The sequence below is a fragment of the Furipterus horrens genome, unplaced genomic scaffold (genome assembly GCF_987537825.1).
Source record: "Furipterus horrens unplaced genomic scaffold, mFurHor1.1.pri manual_scaffold_5, whole genome shotgun sequence".
NCBI lineage: Eukaryota > Metazoa > Chordata > Mammalia > Chiroptera > Furipteridae > Furipterus > Furipterus horrens.
Window position 1 is genome coordinate 202,452,134 of NW_028327175.1, and position 23,730 is coordinate 202,475,863.

General features: G+C 59.5%; 1 protein-coding gene across 1 annotated transcript in view; it reads left to right on the forward strand.

Moving 5' to 3' along the window:
* The first annotated feature begins 5,566 nt into the window (after positions 1-5,566).
* The window catches only part of JAKMIP3 (Janus kinase and microtubule interacting protein 3), a 51,282-nt gene continuing 33,118 nt past the window's right edge, over positions 5,567-23,730 (forward strand). The window contains exons 1-3 of the mRNA XM_090278804.1: positions 5,567-5,731; positions 18,175-18,422; positions 20,656-21,153. Coding sequence (XP_090134930.1) covers positions 18,288-18,422; positions 20,656-21,153 — 633 coding nt within the window. The 5' untranslated portion in view covers positions 5,567-5,731; positions 18,175-18,287. The remainder of the gene's footprint in view (positions 5,732-18,174; positions 18,423-20,655; positions 21,154-23,730) is intronic.

The following is a 23,730-nucleotide window of genomic DNA, read 5'->3' on the forward strand; positions in this document are numbered from 1 at the left end:
GGGCCGGCTGCCGGAGAAGCCACGAGGATGCGTGAGGGACAGCGGCGGTGCGGGTGAGAGCCCGGGACAGGGCAGGGTATTGAAGGGCCAGGGCTGAGGTCAGCAGCTCACACGGGCAGAGCCAGGTGGGCCCGGGTCTCCCAGAGGCCGCCTTCGCGGCCAGGCCACCGGGAACCCTGCGAGGGCCGGTGCTTTCTCCATTTCTCCTCTCTCTCTCTCCCTCTCTCTCTCTCTCCCTCTCTCTCTCTCCCTCTCTCTCCCTCTCTCTCTCTCCCCCCCCCCCTCTCTCTCCCTCTCTCTCTCTCTCTCTCTCTCTCTCCCTCTCTCTCTCTCTCCCTCTCTCTCTCTCTCCCCTCTCTCTCTCTCCCTCTCTCTCTCTCTCTCCCCCCCCCCCCCTCTCTCTCTCTCTCTCTCTCATGTTCTTTAGCTCAAGGCAGAGACTTGCACTGACAGTCCCCTGACTGGTAACCATTAGCCTCCAGTGTCTGCACCCTTGTTAGGCTGTTCCCCAGACCCCGGGGGCAGGGGCGGTGAGCTGGTCAGAAAAGACCTTTCTACCCCAAGAGTGGGTACCAAGGCCGGGGCAGGCCAGGTGCTCAGAGGGAGGCTTTCCCTCCAGCCACAAACAGGAACTGGGCTTGGATAAGGGCAGGACCCACCCCAGCGCCCATCAGCTGGCTGGCTTTCCCATTCAGTCCTGGACGTGCCTTTTGCACACATGCCGCTTGGGTCTACCATCTGCCGGCCTCAGCGCTCCTGGCCCAGCACCTCTGCCTGGTGGGCGGGGGGATGCGTGTCTGCCGGCATCAGCTCTCTGAGGACTTCATTGCAGAGCGCATCAGCTGCAGCCTGTGTCACGGCCTGGGTGTGACAACACACAGGTGTCCCCCGGGTACAGAGCCAGGGGAGGTGTCGGCTGGAGTCAGCCAGCAGAGTGGGGCAGGCTGCCCTGGGAGAGGGACTTTGACCATCCCTTCTCCGCCCCTTCCAGGAGCCAGGCCTCCTGGGCGGACCCCTGACCGTGAAGAGCCAGCCAGCCACATGTGGGGAGCGAGTGACAAGCCACTCATGGCTCTTCTGCCCGCCTCGTTCATACATGTGCAAGCACTGTCCTGGATCTGTTCCTGCGCCGCTGGCCAGGAGTGGCCCCGGGAGCATCCCCCCTGCGAGGTCGATTCCGCGGTTGGCCCCACGCCGCCCCTGCTGCCCAAGATGTGGAAATGGAAAGTGCCCCCCACGGGAAGCCGTAGGTGTGGGAAAGAGCCAGGGGCCCTCGACAGGAGGATGGAGAAGCAAACCGTGGGAAGTGCATGTAACCCAGTAATACCCAGCAGCAAATCAAACGGGTGGGACCCGCGCTGGCGTGGGGGGCACGCCCCCAGCAGCACACTGTGTGGTTCCGTTAAATGGACTTGCAGGCGGACCGCGGCTCTGGTGGGAAATGCCAGAAGGAATCGGCCCGGATGCACAGGGCGCGGCTGACTTGGAGCATCGGGACACGCTGGGGTGGCAGCCACCTTCTGTGACCTATCGGGGATTTGGGCCACACAGACAGACGGCAGCGGCCACGCTCACCGACCCCTGCACCGAGACCTGAGCCTTTGCCTGACTCCGAACATTATCCCCGCGCCCAGGAGAGAAGCTAGAAATATTACTGAGCCCCAGGGGGGTGAGATGTTGCAATGCCCAGGGTGGCGTGTGCTGTCTCCCTCGTTCTTTGAGACGCCTCAAAAGTCAGCGGGATTGAGGGATGGACCAAGGGCTGCGCAGACGGTCTGTAGAGCGGCTCTGTGCGTGTTCAGACACAGCTCCGTCGGCGTCCTTAAATGCTCAGAAACTCTCACAGTAACGCGGGGGAGGGGAGCGCAGCAAAGGGCAGAGCTGCTTTAAGTACCGAACTTCGGTCTCGAGGCAAAGGCGGGAAGGCCACCTCCTGGGCACAGCGCACGGTCCGCCTCGAGGCGTGAGGGGGAGTCTGCCGCATGGATGGTGCTTTGGGGACCGGTGGCTTTTCCCAGGCAGGACCCGTCTTTTGTCTGGAGACACTGATGTGTTTCTTTGTGGGTTTGCCCTTTCCTTCATCTATTTCAGTCGTTTGTCAGTACAAAGTGTTGAGCATCCGCCACTTCCCAGGCACCCCTGAGCAGAGGCCTGGCTTTGGCAAAGGGGGAGGGTTCTAAAGTGAATGAAACAGACCCGGGAGAAGCCGTGGTCTGGTGGGGACGGTCATACGTGTGAGACTCCAATACCCATAGAGAGCTATGCGCGGTTTACATGCTGTGTAGAGAGCACACACTTTGTTGCGGAGTTTAACTCTGTGTCTAAAACGCACACACTTCGTTGCACTGAGGCGAATGCCCTGGGAGCCAGCATGGCGAGCTGGGGGACTCGCTGAGCTGTTGGAAGAGGGTAGGAATGGGTTGGGAGGCCCAAGGCTGGGCAGCCTCCCTGGCAGACATGTGAGCATGCCTGTGGACACAGCACATGGTCCATGATCCATGTTTCAATGAATTGGATGAAAGGCACATGTGCGTGTAAAACAGTGTAGGACAGGTGTCTCGGTCAGCTCAGGTGGCTGTACCAATGGTCATAGGCTGGGTGCTTAAACAACAAATATTTCCCACAATTCTGGAGGCTGGAAGGCCAGCTGGGTTCTGGCAGGAGCCCTCTTCAGGCTGCAGATGGCTGATGTCTCATTGTGTCCTCGCATGGCTGAGAGAGAGACAGGAAGCAACTTCTCTGGTGACTCTACGAAGATGCTAATCCCACCCTCATGACCTCATCTAACACCAGTCACCTCCCAAAGACCCCACCTAATGTCATCACAGGGAGAGTGGGGTTTCAACATAGGAATTGGGGGGGGCCACAAGCATTCAGTCTATAATGAGAGGCTAGAAAGGTAGGCTGGGACCAGTTTATTCAAGCCCTGATTTTTCTGCCAAAGAGGTTTGGTGTTGCCTGTCCTACAGATGAGGAGTCCAGGACACAGTGGGGAGAGGCACCTCGGTCACCAATCAGAAGTAGCAGAGCTGGAATTCAGATCAGGTGACATGGCTCCTGAGTCTGTGCTCTTGGCCTTAAGCTGTAGCAGTGGTGGCTGCTGGGCTGAGGGGGTCGGGGGGTGGAGTTGATCCTCAGTGGGTGCCATCAGAGGATGTTGCAGGGGCGAGGTTACAACAGCACATCTGACTGCTTAGCTGAGGTGGGTAGGTGGGGCTCAGTTACCTCTGGGAATATTTCCAGTGGCCGGACTTCCAGGGCGTGTGTCTTCTAAGACCTAATCCAGAAACAGTGCCTCCATTTCTAAGAAACTGAATGTAATTGAGTGTAGCTTTTATTATTTTTCACCTGACATCCACCCACCCATCCATTTACCCACCCATCTATCCATCCATCCATCCATCCATCCATCCATCCACCCTTTCAGCCAGCCAGCCAGCCAGCCAGAGTTCTTTGTCCGTCTCCAGCCCCTTTAAGTGGGGACAGCTCCTCAGCCTTTGTCTTTCACGAACCTGATGCTTCTATGCGTCCAGGACGACAGTCGTTTTGTAGAAACGGCCCTCAGTTTGGGTTTGTCAGATGTTTGCTGATTGAGTGCTGGCATGAACTTGGTCGGGGATACTACAGAAACTGTTTTTCTCCATTATCATATATTTTTTTAATTTTTATTGCGGACAATAAAAATTTTAGATGCCCCCCACTTCCGCACCTCTCCTCCCCGTCTACCAGGCGCTGTCCACCCGCCGTTATGGTTTTTGATCAGCGCCATTAACTCTCATTTCAGGGGAAACTGCTGCCTGCCGCGGTAAACCCACTGGTTCCCTTTGTTATTAAAAACGTCCGGAGGAGAGATGCGGGGAGGGGCCTCACATAGCGTACATGCGCCGCCCGGCCCCCCTGCGTTTGTTTGTCCCCATGGCCCTAAGCAGGCAGCCCGGCAGCCCCGCCCCTCCACCTGTGCGTTCGGTTTCGTGGGGAGGTCCCTAAACAAGCGACTGACCAATAAGAAGGTCCAGCTGCTCTGGGGGTGTTGGCTGCGAAAGGACTAATGGCATTGTGGCCCGGCTCAGAGTGGCCGAGGGACAGTGGGGAAGGGGCTCCCCCAGTGGCCCCCTTGGGGCAGTAGTGTGGTAACCACTCACTTGGAAGGAGGGTCAGCTGAGACCTTTGCCTATCCTGCTGACCAGGAACTTTGGGGGCCTGGGGCTAGGAGGTCGGGGGGAAAGACTGGGGTGGACAGGCCTTCGGGAACGTGCCCAGAGCTGAAAATGCTGCGTTCCATGCGCACACTCACAAAATGCCTCTGCTGAGCAGGCGACCTGGACTGCCCGGGGCAGGAGAAGTGCTGTGTCTCTGGGGGTTGCCAGCTGCCCTCCCCAGCTGCGCTGGCCTTGGCACCAAAAGCTCACGGAAGTGGTGGGCGGCGGCGTGGGGTTGAACAACGCTGATCTCCCTGGCCAAGGCCCCCCTGGCTACTGCCACCCCATTAGCTGCTGAGACCAGCATGGGGCTGCCACGCGGTACCACACCCTGGCGGCAGCCAGCCACGGGGCAGCAAATCGATCCCACTGGACATCATTGGAATAGACACTCAGCCTAGCGTGGGTTTCGTTCCCCGCCCCCGGGCTTCCCCCGGGAGCCCCACCGGGGCCCCACTGAGACCCTGCTAACCCATCAGCTGCCATCTCTGGCCAAGGAAGCAAAGAAGGCAGCCGACACCATGGGACTCACGTGTCTACCCTGCACGCATCGCAGGGCGGGAAGGCTGCCATGGTCTGTTTCAAGGTGCCCCAGGGCCCTGGCTGGGGAGCTCAGTTGGTTAGAGCATCGTCCCAATACACCAAGTTTGTGGGTTCAATCCCCGGTCAGGGCACATCCAAGAATCAAGCAATAAATGCATAAATACATGGAACAACAAGTCAATGTTTCTCTTCTCTCCCTTCCTCTTCCTCTCTGAAATGAATGAATGAATGAATGAATGAATGAATAAAGGTGCCCAGTGTGCCCGTTGGGAGGACAGCCCTTGCTGTTTCTTTTACCAAAAGGCACAGGCACACGGGGTAAAAGTGGGGGGGGGGGGAGAAGCACCTCACCACCACACTGAAGGGTCCGCTCGCAGGACTGTTCTCTGTGCCCAGGACTTTGGGCGCGGCGGGTGGGTTTCTCAGTCTAGGTATCCAGGGAAGGCATGGCTCCCACAGTGAGCGTTTGTTTTACCCATACACAGGTTTCCAGAAGACACATCTGCCCCTCCTGCAGGCCAGGTTTATTAAATTAACCCATTCAGCTCCTCCAGCAGCTCTCAGGAGTGCGGGTGTGTTCTCCCCACATTGCAGACGGAGGCCGCCCAGCCCCGGAGCACCTGGCGGCGGTGGGGCCGGGGTCCCCGCCAGAGGCGGCGGCGCACACGCGTCCGCGGATCTGATTGGGAGCAGCCATAGGACGGGCTCCGTGCGCGTCTGCAGAGCAGGCGGTGGAGGCAGGCGGCGTGCGGGGATGCGGAGCCCGGAGTCCACCGAGAAACACACAAGTCTGCGGGCTGCTGGCACGCCCCGTGCAACGCGGGTGAGTCACCCCGCCGTGGCCGAGTTGTCGTTGCTGGTGCGGGTCCGCCGTCCCCGCCCTCCGCGCGCCACGCAGCAGCCCGGGTTATTTTCGGCAAAGGCGTGTTCCGATCCCAATGGACTGCAAACCTGCTCCATGAAGAACACGATGAGCAGAAAAGGAAGAGGTGGGGTTGGTCGGGGTGTTGCGGAGCCGCACCGCCGGGCGGCAGGGAGTGTCGGGGGAGGGCCTGGGTTTGGGGCGCCCGCCCGCGGTGACGCGCGCCCCCCGCCCGCCGCAGCGCCGCTGCCATGGCCGAGCGGGACCGTCGGACGCCGCTGCCCGCCCACCCGCCGAGAGCCTCGGTGAGCAAGCCGCGGCAGCCCCGGTCCCTGGCGCCCGTCCCCGGTCCGCGCCAGCCGCCGCGGTCGGGCCGGGCCTCTGCGCGCCCCACACCTGGCTCGGCGCGCCCCGGGGCTCCGGCGCTCTGCGCGGCGGGATGGCCTGCGGTGGCCCGGGGCTGGCTGGAGGCGATGGAGTGACGTTCTGACTCCTGGGGCGCCCGGGGCGGGAGTCCTTCTGCCTCTCCAGGCTCCCAGGGCCCCACCTCGCCCGCGCTCCTCTCCCGGGAACCCCTGCAGGGCCGCGGGCGCACAGGCCTGGCGCAGGGAAGGGCCGGGGTGGCGCAGGTGCTGTCGCGCAGGAGGCCTCCGACTCGGGCGTGTCTCTGTCGCCCGCTGATCCGCCCTCGGGAAGGCGCGGCGTCTGCGGAGATCTTATTTTTATATTTTGGTGTCCAGTTTTGCGATCTCACGTGTTTAGTTCCCGGGTGGCAGAGTGACAGACACTGGAAGCCGCGCACGAAGGGTTTGATTGGGGTCAGGAGTCAAAGAGGGGCACGGCCCCACAGGTTCCCACAGCTAACCCGCGCCTGCGCCTTTGACCTTGCTTTTGGGGAGGGGCAGTGGGGGTTTTCGGATCCCTTCCCGCCCTGCTGGGGGTTCTGACCCCACCTTCCCTTCCTGCAGGCAGGGAGGCGGGGAAGGTTCTCACTGCTGCAGGTTGTCTGCAAATCTAAGGAACAGGGTGGTGGCGGGCAGTCAGGTTCTGACCTGAGGACGGTGGACAGTGGAAATGCCCTTGGCCCAGGCTGCCGCGAGGAGCAGACGCTGCGGGCGAGGCCGCGGAGGACCTGCGGAGGGGCCTGGGGAGGGTGGAGCAGAGAGGGCCCGGTCCTGTGTCCCCAGAGGCTTAGGATGAAAAGTGGGTGCACAGGGCCCCCTAACCCCTTCACTGTTTTTCTGAAAGCTGATTCAGGCCCGTGAATGGAGACTCTCTGGCGAGACCAGTGATGCTTCCTCCCACGTTAACGTGACTCTCCCGGCGAATATGCCCGTGGAGTCCACCATGAGAGCTTCCCTCCTGGGAGCAGCACACACGCGGTGGGCAACGGCCCCCCGGAGGAAGAACTGGCCCAGCACAGGTCTCCGCGCCTGGGACCCACAGCCCCGGCCGCGGGGCCGCCTTGGGTGGGGCCCGCTGTGTGTCTGTAAAGACCATGAGCACCCACAGTCAAGCCACTTGGGGTCCCGGCCACTAACCAGAAGGGACTCAACAGCCCGCATCTCTCTCCTGACCTGGCTGGACATGTCCACTTGCTCCCCAAAATAATATGGTTGGAAAAAGGAATTTCTGTGCTAGTGCGTTTCGGCTGGGGGCTGGTAGAAGTACGATTTTGATTATGAGTGGGATTTCCGGGCACACTGCTGGGTCCCGTATGTGTGCACTGTTTCAGGACTTTGGGCTGAGATGTGACTGGCATTTGTCATCCCCACGGAGGCCACCTGCTGGGAACCAGGCTCAGAAAGGGAGAGAGGCAGCAGACGGTGGTCAGTGGTGGGCACAGCTCAGGCGCCCAGAGCCACAACGTGACCCTCACCACCCGCTCGCCAGCCTGGGCCCCAGGAGCCACATGCACGGCTGCCTTGTCTGGTGGCATCATGGCCGGCATGGTCAGGGGGCAGTTCCGTACAGGTTTGCTTTAATAATGTATCTGCAGCATCTAGGAGATTGTGAACGATACATTGAAAAGCAAGGATGAGAAAGAGGAAAGAGGGGTGATACGAAGCCCCCCATTTCAAGGCATGGCTCTGGTTCCACCGCCTGTGTCAAGGGACGTGGGTGTCACCCTGAGGGGTGGATGGGCTGCAGGAGACCCCAGGGAGGCCTGGGGACGCCCACGAGGAGCCTTGAGGCAGGTAAAGGTGATGCCACCTCTGGGCACCAGGCCCGGGCTGTGTCCTCAAGGAGCGGGCAAGGGAGGAGATGACAATGTCAGAGAACCATCCGGAAGCAGGGAGCCTGCGACAGGAGAGAGAAGGGCCTCATCCGGTTGAAGAGCCATCATAGGACCTGTGCCTCTCAGCCGTCCTGCAGGGACTTACGGGCCCCGCCCTCCTCACCCTGCCACCCCCACCCCGGGCCTGGGTCTCACACCGGGCGTTGGCCTCAGCTCTGGACGCCCCCGTCCCAGCAGAGCGGCCCCGGTCACCCTCCACAGGCACCAGCCACCTGGAGGAGGCCTCTGACATCAGCATCGCGTCCGTGCTCCGGGCAGCGACCCCACCCCGTCCCTGGCTCGGGGCGGCATCCATTCGCGATGACCGGCTGGTCGAGCACCGAGTCTGTCTGCTCCCCCTGGTCTGCGGGTTCCTCACACTGGCTGTGACCGTGTTGGACATGATTAACCAAAACAGGACTTGAAGAGCCACTCATGCTGCTCCCCTGGGCCGGCCCAGCGGACGGCCTTCCTTGCCAGCAAGCTGGACGCTCGCTGGCCTCTCCGTGTGGCTGAGAGTTTGGTTTGAGCTGCACCAGGCGCTGACGGCATCTGGTTCCTTCTTCCGCGTCTGTGCTCTGTCACACGAAGCCTTCGTGCAGCGGCGTTTGTCCTCGGCGCAGGGACTCTGCCGGCTCGCGGTTTCGGAGCCCGGCTGCTCCCGGCTGGAGTCCTTGGTGCCGGAGCGCAGACCGTCCAGCTCGGGGCTCGTTCCGGCCCCAGAGCGCGTCCTCACAGGGAGCCCGTGGGCACCGGGCCTCACACACACTGTGCGCTCCTGCCAGCTGGGCGGGGGGCCTGCCAGTCCCTGTCCTTTACAGTTGTGGGCTCCCCCTGTCTGAGTGCTTGGGTGGCCACGCCCTTCTCCACAGTGGCTGGCGTGTGCTCCTGCCTGGCAGCTGGGGCACCTTGCTGGGAACCCCTTCAGCCCTATAGCGCCCAGGACTTTTCCCTTGTTGCATTCACCTGCAGAGGCGCAGACCAATGCTGGAGGCCCTGCCGGAGGTGTGGGGCTTCTTGAAAGGTGTGGGAACAAGGAGCGTCGGCAGGTGGCATCTGCTCAAGTCTAGACCAGAGCCTTCTCCCCTTGGGGGTCCCGGCACTGGGGAGCAGGGTGCGCTGGGAGTGTAGATTAGGTGTGGTCACCCACTTCTTCAGGGCTGCGGGGGCATGTCAGCGAGCTGAGGTCAGGAGTGGAATGGAGACAGAGGCAGCAGGCCTGGGAGTGGCTGCCCCCCACCCCGGGGCTTCTCCTGGCCCCCCAGGGGCCGCCTGCCCACGGAGGGCAGCTGGGGGGCACGGGCTGCTCCGGAGGCTCCTTAGGACAGGTTTCTGAGGGCTCCTGGGCCTCTTGCGCTCATCCTGTTCCTCCAGGAGCCAGGGCAGCGGCTCTGAAAGCTGGGCTCTTCCCTGGAAGGGTGGCAGGAACTTCTTTCTCCAGCAGCAGTGGTCCGTTAGTGACTACAATGTCCCCTACAGCGCCCTGCAGTAGGCCCAGTATATCTCGTGGGAACTCGCCTTTGGTTTGAGAAATGGCAGGACTCGATTAAAATTCAACATCTTTTTTTTTTTCTGCCAATGTTTGGGAAGAAATAAAAGGAAAGCCAGCTTTGCCAAAACAAACCTGTGGGCAGCGATGGAGCAAGATTAGGAGGGAGGAGCGACAGAGACCCCGGCCGTCAGCCAGCTGGCCGCGGGGGGCAGAGCAGGCGCCCCCACCCCTGCCGCAGCGGCCCTGAGCCGCGGTTTTAGTGCCAGAGCTCATGTCACTCTTGTTTTTCCAGCTTAGAATTCTGTGTAAAGTTGGAAACTTGGCCGGTGGGGGTCTTAACGCGCGGCCCCCTCATCTTCTGTCCCAGCGGGGTCTGCAGTCCATGGGGGTCCTTGCCAGGAAGGGCCCTGTCACGGGCCTTCTCCCCTCGGGGGTCCTGGTCCTCCCACCCTCTCTCCCCTCAAGTCTTGCTCAGATTTCCGCTGGTGCAACTGCCGTCACTCTGTGCCCTTCCCTGTCCCCAGTGCATGCAGTTCAGTGCCATCAGCTCTGGAGCCCCGGGGACCGGACATGCCCTTGCCTGTAGGTCCTCGGCCAGCGAGTGCCTGCCTGTCTCCCCAAAGTCCGGTTGGAGAGTCGGGAAGTCGGAGTTCAATGTGGTTGCCTCCTGCTGGGCGGGGGGTCTGGGCTGCTCCTCTCCACTTGGGCTCAGGTTTCTCCGGGGAAATGGGGCTGCTGACTGCATGCTGGCCGGGCGGGGAGGCAGGGCCTGCACCCTGGAGGTGACCGCGCAGTCCTTCCTGACGTCCCTGCGGCTCGCGTGGCCCACATCTGACTTGGTAACCACGGCCGTGGCCACTTCCTCCTCCCCTGTCCTGGGCAACGCAGTGCCCGCCACCCTGGCCTCCCCCGGGAGAGTCCCCAGAGAGTAGACCTCACAGTCTGAAAGGGGCTGACCCCAGGGTCACTGGCCCGTGGTGGGGATCTGGGGACAGGTAGTTCCCATGGCTGGTGCCATCCACAGGGCCACATGGATTCCCAACACCCCTCCGGGGCTCCACTGCCCGCACGCATGTACAGAGACACCGACTGGGTCATGGCAGCCGCGCTCCGTCCCCCTGATGATGCAGAGGTAGCATGCAAAGCTTGCGAGGACAGCGGGACAGTTCTTTAAAAGCAGAGACGGGCCCGGAGGAGAGTCTGCTGACCACTGTCCTCGTGGCCTGTCACTGTGGTGTGGCCCTCGGAGGTCTGGGCTGAGGTTGAGGGCAGCCGTGTCAGAGCCAGAGCCACCGCCCCCAACGCCAACTTGAGAGCAGATGTTTTGAATGGCTGGCTGCCCGGGGCCAGCAGACTCTCCAGGGCTTTGTGGTGGCTGAGAAATCTGACTTGGGGAAACCCCTCGGTGCCTGAGTCACGCCGTGTGTGTCTGGCCTTGTCCCGGGAGCTTGTGGCCTCACCAGGCAGGTGGGCTCCACAGCCTGTGTGTGGTCAGGGGCTGTGCTGGGTGGCCAACCCCGAGGGCACGGGAGCGTCCCGGGACAGGTGGGCACGGTCTGGGGGCTGCGGAAGGCTTCCTCCGGGGGCGGGAAGCCTTGCTGAGGGACGTGGGGGCAGGGGCAGGCAATGGGCCAGTCTGGCATCTGCGCTGTGCAGGGACCTGCTGTGTGTGACTCCGACCTGTGTGTTCTAAGTTTCGGTCTCAGAAGGTCCACTCGGGGTCCCTCGATGTCACATAAAGGCACACGGCCGCCCCTCTTCGGCAGCGGATTTTCTGGAACTTGGGACACAGCCCTGCGTGTGTCCTCCGCAGCGAGAGGCGGACACTGCAGCACCGTCTGCCGCGCCTGAGTGTCGGCCCGTCGCCGCCCCGGCCCAGGTGCGTGCGGCTGGGTGTTCGGAGCATTTGCCACGGGCCCCCGCCGTGTGTTGGCTTCAGGCGAGGGGGCAGCGTGAGGGTCTAAAGACCGCGCCCGCACTGGGACAGAGAGCCGAGGGTCAGCGTCGCTTGGTCACGGGGGGCCGGGCCTCTGATTCTGCAAAGCAAATAGCTCTGCCCTCTGTCTACGGGGGTGAAGGGGGCGCGGTGCATCTCAGCAGCGGCGCGCCGAGGACTCCAGGCTCGGCCGCATGTCCGGGACCCTGGTCAATGGCTCAGTCGGCCTTTCCTGGGGCCCTCAAGGTGAATGGGGGGCTGTGGGGGGCCCCCGCCCCATCCTCGGAGTGTCTGACAGTGCGCTCACGTCTCTGCTGAGCGGAGCCGCCTCGCTGGGTGTGCGGGCGGAGGGAGACCGGGCGCCGCGCACAGAGGTGCACAGGCACAGCCGTGGCGACTCCTCGCCCTGGGGACCCTGCCTGTGTCCTGTCAGGCCCTCTGTCCCCTCATGAGCACTTGTCTCTCCCTCGCACGGCAGGCGTGTGGGGCCCCTGCGCTGGAACAAGGGCCGCTGTGTCCTATGTTTTTAACGCCCATGAAAGGGATGTTATCTCCGTCCTAGCCTGGGACAACCGCCCCCGCCCCCCGACTCTGCCCAGCATGAATGCTGCGGATTCTTAGCTGTGGTTCACCCGCGCTGGGCACAATGGCGCCGTGTTCGCACCGCGCGCTGGGCACACGCCGCAGGGAGCTCCAGGGACATCTCGGTGAGAGGGCAGCGATCGGGGCCTCTTCCTGGCCAGGTGAGCCCGAGGCCGCCGCGGCAGCCCCTGGAAAGAGCGGGGGGCTTTGCCTCGGGTCTAGAATTTCTGCATTTTCGTGCCAAAACCTGCTGAAGGGCAAGGAAGCCTGGACTAGACCTGGCCTAGTGCTGGAACCGTAAAAGGCTCAAAGCACCCACAACCAAGGGCCACCGGGCACCTCGTCGGCCCCTCCAGAACCCTCAGCCGGAGGAAGGGTGAGCAGGCCCACAGGTGGGGTGGGGTGGCAGTGGGGGTGGGGCAGGTGCAGGCTGCTCTACAGGGACCAGGAGAGAACAATAGTTATTCTCTCCTTCCCAGGAAGGGCGTTTGATAAATGGCAACACCTGTGCACAAGCTTTAAAAAAATGTGCACTTGGCAGATCTGGAATGCAGATCAATGCTTCAGCTGGTCAGACATGCTCCTGATGGAGGGCTCGCGAAAAGCTAAAGAAGAGGAGGGTGCTAATGATCGTTATTTACGCTTAATGGGGCACCACAGCCCCGCCCTGCTTGGGAAGGTGGCCCAGGGTAGGAAGGTAAAGGCTGGAGAGGAGAGAGCCCTTCTGCCGAGGTCGACTCGGGCTGCTCCATCCGGCGCGTTGCCGGCACCGGGCGGGGGGCACAGGTCAACAGTTTTCTGAGACACCAGCTGTCCCAGGTATGGAGAGGAAAAGGCAGCAGCTACATACACACACACACACACACACACACACGCACGCATGCATGCACACACACACGCACACATGCACGCACACACATGCACGCACGCACACCATGCACCACCGCAGCCACCTGTGGGGCACCAGGGTAAACGCAGCCATAGGTGCCCAAAACTCTCTGGAGAAAATGGCGCCACTTTGTTGAAAGACACAGGAGTTGTGACCGGGGGGTGAGCTAGTCCCTGCTCCTGTGCAAAAGGCCCAGCACCAAAGAGGTGGTGGTCCCTCCCGCTCAGCCTGTGCCCGTCCGGGTCAGAGCCCACCCAGGGCCTCAGGGCAGGCGGTGAGCTGACAGGGAGGAGCAAACGGCCAAGAAAGGCGCATGTGAGGGACAAGGAGGAGAGGAACCCTCAAGCCGCAGAGACGGGACGCAGCTCAGCAGAGAGCGTGGCGCCGGCGCGGGATTAACGAGAGCCCAGCACAGGGGGCAGACGGCCCCATGTCCCCCGGCAACGGGAGCAGGATGGCCAGGCCGGCATCAGCGGGCCAGCAGAGCGCCGGCTCCTCGTCACGGAGGGCGCACGCGGGCGTTCCACGTGGGAAGACCCCCGGTGGCCGTGACTCACACGCAGCCCTCCCGTCGCGTTTCCCTGACAAAACCAGACCCGCTGGACGCACGTGCCCCCAGCGGGAGACCCTCCAGGACCAGCACTCCGCAGGTGCTGACAAGGTGGCCTGTGCCTCTTGGGGCTTTCGTGGGGTTCGGCTGGGTATCCGTGGGCGAGCGCCCGCCTCGGATGCCGCACGTGGGGCTCGGTGTCCTGTCTCAGGCGTGTGCCCCTTCTTGTTCTCATGTTGGAGCTTTGTGGGCGCCCGTCTCCTCCGTCGCCTCAGCCTTTAAAATGGAGCAGAAGTTCATTTGCACCACTGACCTTATAGCTGCATAGACCCAGGGGGCTTCTCTGAGGAGGAGGACCCCCCCGAGGGGTCTGGAGAGGCCAGACACCGGGCAAGCACCGGGCAGGGTGCCCAGCACTGTGCGGTCCTCCCCTGTCCTTTCACCGGGGCGTGGGGCCGGCCCTGCCCGAGCCAGGCTTCCTCCTCGTGGGCGCACCGAGGGCAGCTTTCAGGACCCACGCAGGGCCCTCCTGCTGGTACCCGAGGCGGAGCAGAGTGGATGCTTCATTCCCCACTGAACAGCCGACTGTGCAGCCCCCAGGGGACAGGAGCCGGCCCGGGTGGGGCATTTTCCTGCACGGGGGGAGCCGGCGATCCTGCCCCGGCATCTGCTGGGAGCCGTGGCCAGCCCTCCCCTGGACGCAGCCACCGCGTGGTGAGTTCCGTCTGAGAAGTGCAGGCTCACTCTGCTGAGTCACAGAGCCCGGGCCGACCGCACAGCTGCACGGGGCGGGGAGCAGCCGTGGTTCACCGGGTCACGGTCACCGTGCACACCGGCCAGGAGCGGAGCCTGCCAGGGCTGGGGGCCGCCAGTGAGTCCTTTGTGATTGCGCAGAGGCCTGGCTGCTTCCGGGTGGGCGGAGGGCAGCCTCGCAGGTTGGTTCCAGCCGAATTCGAGTCTATATTTAGAATGCATCCTTAGCCGGGAGGTAAGGGTGTGTGTGTGTGTGTGTGTGTGTGTGTGTGTGTGTGTGCAGACGCCTCCCAGGAGGGTGCTGGTGCCTCCGCTGGCACCTGGGCCCGCCTTTGAGGGGGGCCATCCTCATCTCCAACTCGGTCTTTCTGTGATGTGATGGAGCTCCTCCCGGCTGCCATGGGGATGGGGTGGGTGCCAGGCCCCAGGGTGCAGCGGGAGGCCCCAGTGGCTCCCAGCTCCGGTGGAGGGGGGGTTGTCAGTTGGTGGGGGGCCTGCTGGGCCTCGCTTCCCATTCAGTTCCAGGCCTGCATGTGGCTCCATCCCTCCTCGCCTCCCGGCCTGCGCTGGGTGCTGTCTTCTCTTTGACGCTTAATCAGGAGTCACTGTCCACAGATGTCACTCATTACCTGAGGAGCTACAGTGTCTTAGGGACGCGGCAGCATAGTCACTGACTTCCACCACTTCTGGTGGAAAGAGGCGGCTGTGGGGACATTGTGCCTCAGTTTCCCCAGTTCAGAGAAGGGTGTTGAGGGAAGGGTGCCGTGGGTCGCGTGGTGATCAGTAAAGGGTCCCGCTGCTGCCTGGCATGTAACGAGGGGCTGAGAGGGCGCGTGGGGCGGTGGAGGCGGAGGCCCACCGGCCTCTCACTCGCCGCTGGTCACGAGGCCTTTCAGTCCCCCCTCCCCCACCCTCCTCCTCCCCCTTCCTTCCTGCCATGAGTCCTGTCAGCCACCTGGCCGTCATCCATCTTTGCATCTGTCTGTCCGTTCGTCCGTCCATCATCCACCCATCATTATTTTTCTGTAAGTCCAAAGGACAGGGAAACCCAGCTTCTCAAACCGGCCTCCCCACCTGCCTGTTCCCATTTTTCGGATGTTAGTTTAATTTAAGAAGAGCGTCCTCTTCACGGCTTAGAAGACGCCCACACCCCTGGCAGACGTGCCCCGTGTGGTGGGTGGCATGGCGCCCGGCCAGGCCGTAGTGGCGTCGGCTGGAGGGAACCAGAGAAGGAAGAGGCGACGGTGTCTTCTCTCACGGCCAGGCCGTGGCTTGGGACACAGGCACCAGACTCCCCACGCCTGCCAACACCCCGGGGGCCCAGACTCCCCCCATCTGCAGGCTCCCAGTGCCCGTGGGGCTTTCTGGGCACCAGGAGGCACTCGGGGTCTCAGGCTCTAAAAGGTCATCATGAGTTTTCTCTGAGACATATTTTTTTCATAGAGCAAATACATTTTCATGATGAAGACTTTAAAAAAATCTAGAAAAGGAATAAGAGATAAATATAATCACACTCTTTCAATACCCACAAGATAAACTTAAAAACTTAGAATATCTTTCATTTCTTCTTTTTTTTTTTTTACATTGTTATGATCGTATCTATAACAGTTCGTTTTCTGTCTTTCCCCTCATATAAGATACTCATTTTCCTTTTAAAAATTATTTTTGATTTTTTAAATATATTTTATTGATTATGTTGTTACAGTAGTCCCAATTTTTCCCCCTTTGCCTCCCTCTGCCTGGTACCCCAGTTCCCTCCAGCAATCCCACCTCCTTTAGTTCATGTCCACGGGTCGTGCATATAAGTTCTTTGGCTTCACCCTTTCCTATATTATTCTTAACTTCCCCCTGTCTGTTTTGTACCAACTGATTATGCTTCTCAGTCCCTGCACCATTTCCCCATTTCTCCCCCACCCCTCCCAGCTGCTAACCCTGCAAATGATCCCCATACCTATGATTCTGTTCCTATTCTGGTTTGCTTAGTTGGGTTTTGTTTTCATTTTTTAGATTCAGTTGTTGATAGCTGTGAGTTTGTTGTCATTTTGGTGTTCATAGTTTGATCCTCTTTTTCTTAAGTAAGTCCCTTTGACATTTCATATAATAATGGCTTGGTGATGATGAACTCCTTTAGCTTTACCTTGTCTGAGAAGCACTTCATCTGCCCTTCCATCTAAATGATAGCTTTGCTGGATAGAGCAATCTTGGTTGCAGGTCCTTGTTTTTCGTCACATTGAATACTTCTTGCCAGTCCCTTCTTGCCTCCAAAGTTTCTTTTGAGAAATCAGCTGAGAGTCTTATAGGAACCCCTTTGTAGGCAACTCTCTGCTTTTCTCTTGCTGCTTTTAAGATTCTCTCTTTCTTTAACCTTTGGCATTTTAATTATGATGTGTCTTGGTGTGGTCCTCTTTGGGTCTAGCTTCTTTGGGACTCTCTGTGCTTCCTGGACTTGTATGTCTATTTTCTTCACCAAATTAGGGAAGTTTTCTTTCATTATTTTTTCAATTAAGTTATCAATTTCTTGCTCTTCCTCTTCTCCTTCTGGCATCCCTCTGATTCAGATGTTGGTACATGTCCCAGAGGCTCCTTATTCTATTCTCATCTTTAAATTATTTTTTCTTCCTGCTGTTCTGATTGAATGCCTTTTTTCTCTCTTGTGTTCCAAATCATTGGTTTGAATCTTGGCTTCATCCACTCCACTCTTGGTTCCCTGTAAATTTTTCTTTATTTCACTTAGCGCATCTTTCATTTCTGCCTGGGTCTTTTTTATGCTGTTGGAGTACCCGATGATTTCTTTGAGCATCCTGATTAACCAGTGTTTTGAACTCTGCATCTGGTAGATGCTTATCTCCGTTTCATTTAGTTATTTTTATGGAGTTTTGTTCTGTTCTTTCATTGGGGCCATGTTTCTTTGTCTCCTCAATTTGGCGGCCTCCCTGCGTTTGTTTTTGTGTGTCCTGGTTGGATTATCCGTGCGCTGGCTGATGGAGTCGGGGGTGCTTCCCGCATTTTGCTGTTACAAATAAAACTGCTCTGAGCACTGAGGCACAAGTCCACACCCAACACACACTGCCCTTCCCTTGGGCCAGTGCCTGGCCTGGATCGTATGGCGGGTGTTTAACTTCTTAAGAAACTCACAAAGTGTTTGCTATCTGTACACTTGCTTTGGGGACAGGTCCTTCAAATCCTTTGCTTACTTTAAAAAATTATGTTATTTGTCTTTTTCTGAATGAATTTTGAGAGTTTTAAGACATATCTGTATCCTCTGGATACAAGTCCTGGAGCGGTCACTTTACACCTGCGAAAGCATCGTTCCCTGAGAGGCCGGCCACCCAGGGAAGCAGCTGGTCCTTCCGGGCAGAGTGCTAACGCCTGGTGTCTGAACACAGGCTGGTTCTGGGGGGAGCGCTCAGAGCCCACGGCGGGCCATGCCATCCCATGCCAACCAGCAGGCGTGCGCGCACCGACCCTTCAAACCCCCGCAGGGGAACGTGTGTCCGCAGTTGCGTGTCCGCAGATGCTACCCTGAGCAACTCCCCTGGCTCCCTAAAGAGCTGTTTTAGGCGTGAGCTCTCTGGTTGGGGCTCGGTGGTCCTCTCTCTGCTGGCTCTGACCCGGCCAGACCCCTCTGGGCTGCAGCTGGAGACCCCTTGTCCCATTTCAGACAACACCCTCCAGCCCCCGTCACACTTTATAAACAAGCACAGTTCTTACAGGACGCACACCTCTCCTGCCCGCTCTGACCAGCCATTAGCCCGCTCCCCGGGCCCATGAGTAAAAGGCCAGTGCCCAGAGGTCTTCCTTGAGTGTCCGCCATTGCCACCAGGCAGCCACAGTCCCACAGATGAATCTGCACTTAAATTTGGGTCCCAGCCACTCGTTCCAAAGGGGCAGAGAGCAAAGGCTCTTGCATGCAGATCCCTGTCCAGGGGCGTGGATAGAGGGCTGCTGACCTTTGACCTCTGAAACAGGCGTGGGGTCTGGACAGTGTCCTCAGGGAAGGTGAGCGGCTGGCCTGGCCCCCAGCCGCCCCCACTGGCCCCTGAACTCAGGCCTGAGGCCGGCTGCTCACCCAGGTGTGCTCTCCCTCCAGGTGAGTGAGAAGATGTAGCAGAGCAGCGGGGAGGTGATACCTGCCCCAGCTTGGCGTGGACAGCCCAGCCCAGACAGGCGGCCCGGCCCAGTGCCCCTCGGGCCACCCTCACCATGTCCAGGAAGGGCGCGGGCAGTCGGGCCAAGGGGGACAAGGCCGAGGCCTTTGCCGCACTGCAAGCCGCCAACGAGGAGCTGCGGGCCAAGCTCACTGACATCCAGATTGAGCTGCAGCAGGAGAAGAGCAAGGTGGGCTCCCCACACCCCTCCCTGCCCCCGTCACCCCCTCCTTCCCAGGCCCCCAGGTCAGCCCCGGAAGTGCCCACCCAGTGGTCCTGGGTCCCCAGGGCCTCTTCACGTAGCTGGGAAGGACAGACACTCTGGGGAGGGGGCAGCAGGTGGGCACTCCAAGGGCCCCCACCCACAGGTGAGCATGGGGACACAGGACCCGGCCCCTGTGGACAGCCCTGGAGTGATGCCCCTTCCCCCTGGGGTGTGCAGACTGGCCTAGATCCCCAGGAGGCCAGGCTCAGCATGGCCCTCGGCTGGCTGAGGGGGGCTGAGGGGGGTTGGGGGCGGGAGCAGCTCTGTGATCAGACCTGTAAACCCAGCCCTGGGGGCCTCGCAGCCTCTAGGGAAGGCTGGGCTCATGCTGATGGGGACCCGATGGCCCCGGGGGGACGGGGACGGGTCAGGGGTTCACGGCCCTCAGCACCGTCCGGTGGGCCCACACTGCCTTCCTCTCCCCCAAATTGGGAAGATCCTGGGACATGCCTGTGGGCCCATGGTGGGGGGGAGGCTGCAAGGAGGAGAGGCCTGGGGGGGGGGGGTGCTGGGGCAAGGTTCAGAAAGCCCCAGGCTGCACGGCAGTGGCTGAGTCTCCCCACGTCCGTCCCGGGGGCCTGGCCGTATGAAGGTGGGAACCAGTTTATCCCAGGCCAGTTGCTTCTCCGAGTTACTGACTTCCTGGTTAGGTCACCGACACAGGGTATTTTGCGACACATGCATCTTATGTGGTGTCCGGAGTTCAATGTCCGCAGGTAGAGCCGTCAGGCACAGCCAGGCCTGTTCGTAGGTCTTTGGCGGAGCTGAGCAGGGACCCTGTGGGCCACGAGGCCTAAAACACTTTCTGGCAGGAAGGGAGGCATCATTTTCAGTGGGCCTGTCCTTCATGTCTGCTATTGCGTCGGGCAGAGACCTTTGCGGGGAACTGGACTGCAGGGTGGCTGTGAGGCAGCGTGGCCATGTCATCGCTCCCAGCAGCCTCCACCGGGGTCGGGGTTCAGCCCCTCTCACCTTGAACTCTTCTGCTGAGTTTTCCTCTGGCACGCCCTCCCCCCACCCCCTGTGCTGTGACACCCACCACCCAGTGCACGGCACGTCCTTTCTTCCCTGCTGACTCCCACCCAAGGGGTTTCCATGAAGGTCAATGAGATGTCATCCCTCAGGAGGGAGGCGAGCTGGGCTCCGGAGCCACCAAAGGGACTGTCGTTTGCGACAGTGGCTGGAGGGCTGGGCAGGGAGGGGCATCCGTCTGGACAATTAAGTGTCACGTATCTGCTGGATGACTGCCTTTCAGGGTCCCAGCAGGAAGCAGGGGGCGCCCTCCACGTGCCTGGAGAGAGGCGGCTGGCTTCCTCTGTTGCCGGCCCCCCGCTGACCCAGGCAGACCCGGGTCCCATCCATCCTTCATTCCGTATGGACTCTGAGCACTGACTTTGTGCCCGATGGCGGGGGTGGGGGTCATTTAGCCAAGGTCACAGCTTCTAGATGAAAATAAAACATTCAGGAAAAAAACTGAGTGTTTCCAGAAGTCTAGATATCAGGCGCCATCCAGACAGATGGCGCAGATGCTAGGTGTGCTGTCCCCACTGCCAAGGATGTCACGGCAGGTAAGCGCAGCACCGTTATCTGGGCAAAGGCAGGAGTCCGCGGCTCCCCAAGGCTGTGGCCCGGTGTCCAGCCCGCCCTCCACACAGGCTCCTTAGAGAGGCAGCGCTGGCTTCACCTTCTTGGCCGGCCTGCCCCTCGGAGCAGCAGAGCAGATTCCGTGGACTGGGGTGTCTAGAACTGACCATCAGTTCTCCTGCGACACCCGTGGGCATGGAGACACACTCCACCCACGAGGCTCGACCCGTTTCAATCACATTTTTTAAAGCGATTTTATTTATTTATTTTTGGAGAGAGGGGATGGGAGGGAGAAAGAGAAGGAGAGAAACATCCATGTGTGGCTGCCTCTCGCACACCCCCAGCTGGGGACCTGGCCCACGACCCAGGCGTGTGCCCTGCCTGGGAATCGAACCGGCGACCCTTTGGTTCGCAGGCCGGTGCTTAAGCCACTGAGCCGCAGCAGCCGGGGCTCAAGGAGATGTTCTGGGAGGGGGGCCTCACCCCAGCTCGCGGACAAAACCGGGTGAAGTGGGTGGCCGGCTGCGGGCGGGGCGGGGCCGGCCCCACCGCGCGCTCCTGTCCCTGTCGGCAGGTGAGCCGCGCCGAGCGGGAGAAGCTGCAGGAGCTGCGGCAGGCGCGCGAGCACGAGCAGCACAGGAGCGCGGTGCTGCTCACGGAGCTCAAGAGCAAGCTGCACGAGGAGAAGCTGAAGGAGCTGCAGGCCGTGCGCGAGGCGCTGCTGCGGCAGCACGAGGCCGAGCTGCTGCGCGTGCTCAAGGTCAAGGACAGCGAGAACCAGCGGCTACAGGCGCTGCTGCATGGCCTGCGCGAGGGCGGCCCCGACAAGGCCAAGGCCTCGCTGCTGACCGAGGCCAAGGAGGAGGCCCGGAAGGGGTTCGAGGTGGAGAAGGTGAAGATGCAGCAGGAGATCTCGGAGCTCAAGGGCGCCAAGCGGCAGGTGGAGGAGGCGCTGACCATGGTCATGCAGGCCGACAAGATCAAGGCCGCCGAGATCCGCAGCGTGTACCACCTGCACCAGGAGGAGATCTCCCGCATCAAGAAGGAGTGCGAGCGCGAGATCCGCAGGCTGGTACGTGGGCGCGCGGGGCGGGCGCGTGGGGCTGGGCCGCCGGGCAGATGCCAGTGCTTGCTCCTCCGACCTTGGTTCTCTTTTTTTCTAAACAGTCATATTTATTTTGAATCCCATACAATTAATTTTTGTTTTAATTTACTGATTTGAGAGAGAGAGAGAGACATCGATTTATTGTTGCACTTAGTCGTGCATTCATTGGTTGATTCTTGCATGTGCCCAGCCCGGGGATTGAACCTGCAACCTTGGTGCGTCCGGAGGACGCTCTAACCAACAGAGCGGCCCAGCCAGGGCCCCCACCCTGGCGCTCGTGCTCCTGTTGGCCACACCCACCCAGAGGCGGGGCCCGCACAGCCCCAGAGGGAGGCTGGGGCGGGGCTTACGGGGTGCTTGGAGCGCATCTTGGGTTAAACAAGTATTCCCTGTGTGCCTTCTCGTTGCTAGGGAAACGTCATTCACCCAAGGCCCGAGTGTCCCAAGGTTGTATGACCTCTTGTACACACTTTTCTTTCCCCCGGGATCAGTTTTTCATTTGCTGAATTTGCCAGGCGCCTATCACCAATTCACCCTCGCATTCCCAGCAGGAAGGTGAATCTCTCCCTGGCCCAAAGCTTTACGGACTCTGTCTGTGCACCTTGTCTGGGGGCCTCCTTCCTGGAGCACTCTCTCCTGTCTCCACCTGGCTTTCTCCCCGAACCTACGTCACCCCGATTTCCCTTCATCAGCCTGGTGACCCGTCCCTTCCCAGGCACTAGGTCCCCCCTCATCTTTCTGTTTCTTAACGTATATTTCTGATTCTGGTGGAACACATTCTTCAACATCTTTCTGGAAGCAGAGAGGACGTTCTTACTCTAATCTAGTTGAGCTGGGTATGAAATGACCGGTTGGAAAAGTCTCCACCGGAACTGGAAGGTATTTCTGCGTGTCTTCTAACTTCCTGTGTGTCCCGTAAGGAGCTGGGTAACATTCTGGCTCCTGCCCCTTCCTTCGAGCGGCTCTGTCCCCTTCCCCTCCCGGGAGCAGCACTGAAATTTTAGGACAATTCCCCATCACCAGGTATTTGTTCATCCGGTTTGCAGGGTGGTCAGGAGCCCTTTCCAATCGAAACTCACTCCCCTCGGCTCTGGAAAAGTCTCCCCTATTGTTTCTTTAGCCATTTTGTTTCACCTCTTCCTTCCGGATCCTGCTAGTCAGGTGTGAGACTGGAACTCAGATTTTCTTATTTTCTCTCCAAACTTGGCTCTTTGTTCCACTTTCTAGGAAATGTGCTCAACTTTGTCTTCTAATCTTTCTTTTTAATTTTTCGTTTCTGCCATCATCCAGTTCATTCTCAAAAATATTTGTTTTCTGAAATCATTGTTTTGGTCATTCCTCTCTTAACTCATAGACGTGATATCATCTCATTTCTCTGAGGATAATAATTACAATTGGCTCTTTAAAAAGTTCTCTGCTGTTCCTGCCACGACTGTGGGCCTCAGAGTTCTCTGCGTTTTTCATCCTGGCTGCTGCGCCGTGTCCGGAGGGTTTCCTTCAGTGGCCGGTGCCCCATCCTGTCCAGGGAGGGCCTGGTGTGAGTGGGGTCAGTGGGCTGGCACTTCTGGTGAGCTAGAAGAAATTCTGCCTTTTTGTTGGGGACTTGTCCCCTTCTACCTTTTTGTGTCTTTTCCCACTGAGAAATTTGAGTCAGGGCACTAAGGCAAAAGAAAGAAATTAAAGACACCAAGTTGGAAAGGAAGAATGCAAACTATCTTCTTTTGTGGGGGGCGTGACTTTGCCTGCAGAAAACCCTAAGGAATTTCCCCCAAAAGAACTATTGAATGAGCTCAGCCGGGTTTTGGAACATAAGATCAATATGCAAAAATCAGCTGTCTTTTTATGCGGTAGCAACAAATAAAACAATCCACTCATAATGGCATAAAGAGAATAAAATATTTAGGGATAAGTTTAACAAAAGCTGTGTGAAACCGGAACTCCAAAAACTACAAGACGTGACTGAGAGAAACTAAAGGTGAGCTAGATACGTGAGCAGACACCCCGCACCCTCAGTTGGAAGGGCGCCCAGCCTTGTCAGATGGCACTGTCCCCAGGTTGATACAAGGGTCCAACAAAGTCTGTTGCAATCCTGGCAGGCTTCTTGCAGGCGTGGAGAGGCTGGTTCTAAAATGTCTATGGACGTGCAAGCTCCTCCTCCTTCGGGTTACCTGTCTGTGTTCTTAGTGGTGGTGTTTTGTGATCTGAAAGCATACATTCCCAGGGGTCTGATTTGTTGATCTTTTTCTGTAAGGTTGGTGCCTACTGTGTCTTGTTTAGGGAGTTCTGTTACCCTGGAGCCACAAAGCATGATTTCTTTAAAACTTTTTAGCTTTGTCTTTCCTGCGTAGGTGTTAGCCACACCTGGGGGGGGGGGCGTGTATTATAAGGTGCAGCTCCAGTCATATTTTCCATATGATACACAATTCTCCTGGCAGCCTTGCTAAAAGGACACGTCCCCCCCAGCCCACAGGCCACCTCTGCATGTGCAAGGAGTCCCATACGCGTGGGCTTTCTAGTCCGTTCATCGGGGTCCCTCTTCGAGTC